The sequence below is a fragment of the Trichechus manatus genome, unplaced genomic scaffold (assembly GCF_000243295.1).
Source record: "Trichechus manatus latirostris isolate Lorelei unplaced genomic scaffold, TriManLat1.0 scaffold00041, whole genome shotgun sequence".
NCBI classification, from domain to species: domain Eukaryota; kingdom Metazoa; phylum Chordata; class Mammalia; order Sirenia; family Trichechidae; genus Trichechus; species Trichechus manatus.
In genome coordinates this window covers 1181338-1185272 of record NW_004443977.1, presented here as the reverse complement: position 1 = coordinate 1185272, position 3935 = coordinate 1181338, and the positions used below count along the sequence as shown (strand labels likewise).

The window sequence follows — 3935 nt, the reverse complement described above, 5'->3', positions numbered from 1 at the left end:
TACACACTCACATGCATCTACAATATGCTTGATGGCCTTAAGTAGACAGATTAAACGATGTGATGACTCAGAACTCAAGATCATTTGAAATTATACTATGAAGGACTATTTTTCTCTTATTGAAAACAGTGGGTGATTTTACTATAATGTTTTATTTTTAATGCGTTTTTAACTAGTGATGCTGCTACATTACCAGTGACTGCATTCCAGTCCTCTCAAATATCTAAGCTGCAGTGTCATTTTGACGGCCAAGCTGTGGCAGGACCAAGCAATGGAAGATTTAAAAACCCTTGCAGGAGACAGAGGACTTATTGTTGGGTATTAAGCCTACTGCTCCATATGTGAATAGGTTTTAGATATAGAAGTTTGGTAAATATTGGTGGTGAATTGATTTTCTCTTGTGCCAGGAAAGCAAATATAACATTTTAAATTAAATCAAAACCCTGTATTTTCAGAAATGAATGAAGACTTCCATTGTTTGCTTCCTTTTTCAATGACTAAAGTGTGTCACTCATGGCAACTTTATCTGAATGTATCACAGTATTGGAGGAAAGGGTTAAAAAAAGCTAGAAAATTAGAGCATTATAAAGGTCTAGATCCTGTGCTATTCAATGGACTAGCCACTAGCCACTAGTCACCTGTGGTTTTTAAAATTTAATTAATTAAAACTAAATAAATTTTAGAAATCCGTTACCTCAGTCACACTAGTCACATTTAATTCCTCAAGAGTCACAGAGCTAGTAGCTACCTTTTTGTACAGCACTGCTATAAAACATTTCCATCATCACAGAAAGTTCTAGAACAGTACTGTTTTAGATTGGGGGTTGGCAAACTTTTTCTTAAAGGCCAAAGAGTAAATATCTTATGCTTCGTTTGGCGGTATAAGCTCTGTCACAACTCAACTCTGTCATTGTGATATGAAAACAACCACAGACAATTTGTAAAGGAATGGGCATGACTGTATTTCAGTAAAACTTCATTTACAAAAACAGGTAGTCAGACTTCGGGCCATAGTTTGCCAACCCATGTTCTAGACTCTTTAAGAGAATAACTAAGTCTTAGTTTAAAAATCTGGGATTGTTTTTGTTATTAGGTGCTGTTGAGTAAATTCCAACTCATGGCAACCCCTTGTGTTACTGTGTAGAACTGCTTCTTAGAGTTTTCTTGACTGTAATCTTTACCAAAGCAAATTGACAGGCCTTTTCTTCCAAAGTACCACTGAGTGGATTAAAAATCTGGGGTAGGAAGAGCAATATCTTTCAGGTCTCTGTCTTTAAAGTAACCAAAGGGTTAATATCAGAGTGATTCTATTACAGCCCATAAAATCCTATTTCTACATCAGCATCTGGCCAGGGTAATAGTGAGCCTTCTTAGCAATCTGTGCGTGTAAGCCTAGAGCCAGTAACAAGAATAGTTCAGCTACATGTGTCCTTTAAAAAGATGAAAAATAATATTTAACTAATGGCTCCACAGTGCCTGCAGCATGTCTTTTAGATTAGGGAAATGATCTGTTATATTCAAATTGTATAGAATTTGAATTAAAATAATAAATTTGTATTTGAGGGGGAATTTTAGCAAAGAATGATAACATGATCTATAGCTGATTGTGAATAGAGTTTGGAACAATTTTCGATTAAGACGGAGGGATAGTAAGATAGGGTATTTTGCTGAGTAATCTATCTAGATAGCATCTTTTGATCTGAGATCACTAATGGCCTACAAGGAATGCTTTTAACTTGACCAGATGATTCACAAATGGTTTTTTGAGTATTGGTATTAACTCTAACAAGTTGCCATCAGTGCTTTCAGTTTTTCAAGAAAATTTCATTTAGTGAAGTTCAGTTTCAACTGAAATGAACTTACTGACTCCTAAGTCCACAGAGGTATTCCCTGTCTTTTTGGGGTACAGTTCTAAATTCTCTGTCAATGTAATTCTGAACTATAAATCCAGTTCTATCAAAGAATAATGATAAATTTAGGAAGAGAAATCAATAAAGTAATTATGATAATAATAGGCAACACTTTAAAAATATATGCTTAATACACACACACACCTCCAAATAAGTAGAAGTAAAACTGGGGAAATCTGAGTAAGATTGGTGGATTGTATCAATGTCAATATCCTGGCTGTGATATTATACTATAATTTTGAAAAATGTAATCATCGAGGGAAACAGGGCAGAGTCTACAAGAGATCTCTCTGTATTATTTCTTTACAGTTACATATGGATCTACAATTATCTCCATAGAAATTGTAATAGAAAAACATGAACTTAAATTCTAAAGCTGATATAACATAGTGTCATATATATTATCTGAAAAAATAGTAAAGTTTAAATAGATTACCATATTAATAGATCCAAACAAATGTTTCTTTTTCTGGATCATTTATACTAGGAGCCTACTGGAGTCATACATAGATGTGGTTAAAGAACATTATACAATTCAGAGGTTTGTCTCTCCCGTGTAAATTTTTCATGAACGGTGAAGTTATTCCTGGAGAAAACTACCTAGAGGAGGAGCTTAAGAAATTTGTACATCAAGAGGAGGTTGTTCTAAACAATTTGAAAAGCTTGAGATAAATTCACTTAACACAACCCTGATTGAAAATTTGTTTTCTTGAGATTTCATCAATTTAAGTATGTTAATTATATTAGAGATTTCAGGATTTCTCAAGGCCTTATCCCTGCCTCCCAGGCAGGTGAAGGAAATATGAATAAATATGACTGGAAGCTCCAATTACCATACCTGATTAATAACAATATACGACTTGATATTGGAAATACTGCTTTAAAATAATCCCAATAGGAGATGACTAAAGGGTTTTCCAATGATTGTGCAAGTCAGAACAAGGGAGAGTCCAAAGAATAACAACCTGAGTGCTTGGTAAAAGTTGTGAGAATAGAGAAGCATTTGGACTAGATCCTTGATGGAGTTAGGGTTAATTAATAGGGCTGAGATAGAGAAAAGCACCATAATGCTCTTTATTTTTTGCAGAATTCAAGGAGGCATTTCTCCTGTTTGACAGGACAGGTGACAGCAAGATCACTTTAAACCAGGTTGGTGATGTCCTTCGGGCTCTGGGCACAAATCCCACCAATGCAGAGGTCAAGAAGGTTCTGGGAAACCCTAGCAACGAAGGTAACCACATCAGTTTTTCCAAGAAGCATGGAAGTAGGAAAGTGTGTGTGTCTGTGTGTTTATTGAGAAATAAGTTTCACATAATAGGGCTCAATTTGCTTATGATGGTGCTGAGTGTGCCTCTTGGCCACTGAGCGTCTCAGCTCTTCCTCTCGTAAAATAAATTAACTTTCTTTTGAGAATTTACAAGATAAAATGCCATACTAATGAAAGGAAATGATCATCATCATCATCTCTAATGCTCATAATTTAAAGGCTAATGAAATGAAATCCTACTCAAATCAAAATCATTTTTTAGACTTCAAACCTTCATGGACATAAGTACATTTTGACAAAGACGTTAAACGGCTAACACACAATGCACTTTGTAAACAACTCTGAGTAAATCATAATGGCACCCTTCTAGAGAAGACCTACACTTCGATAAAAGCAGTGGAAGTGAAATCACAGTGGTTTTTACCTGACTGAAAACACCTCCTGACTTTGTCTGTGCTCTGTCTTTTGACTTCAGTGGCAATCTTAAAAGAAATTTAGCTATCATAATTAAGAATAGACAGAATGACATCCTAATAGGAGTATTTTCTGTTTCCAAAAAAATTACATAAAAACTTAAACATCTTAAGCCAAAACCTCCTTTCAGCTCCCCATGGTAAATTCTGGGACAAAAAAAAAAAAAAATAAAAAAGCACAAGACCGAAGTGACAAAATTGCAAGAGTCATTTGCTCAATACAGAAATCTTGTCATGAAAATGCTTCTTCTTCTTTTTTTTTTTAATCCCAGTGGCTCATGGCAT

At 34.8% G+C, this 3935-nt stretch overlaps 1 protein-coding gene across 1 annotated transcript in view; it reads left to right on the top strand.

Moving 5' to 3' along the window:
• The window catches only part of MYL1 (myosin light chain 1), a 12934-nt gene that overhangs the window by 2675 nt on the left and 6324 nt on the right, over positions 1 to 3935 (top strand). The window contains exon 3 of the mRNA XM_004376280.2: positions 2998 to 3141. Within this exon, the coding sequence (XP_004376337.1) occupies positions 2998 to 3141 (144 nt within the window). The remainder of the gene's footprint in view (positions 1 to 2997; positions 3142 to 3935) is intronic.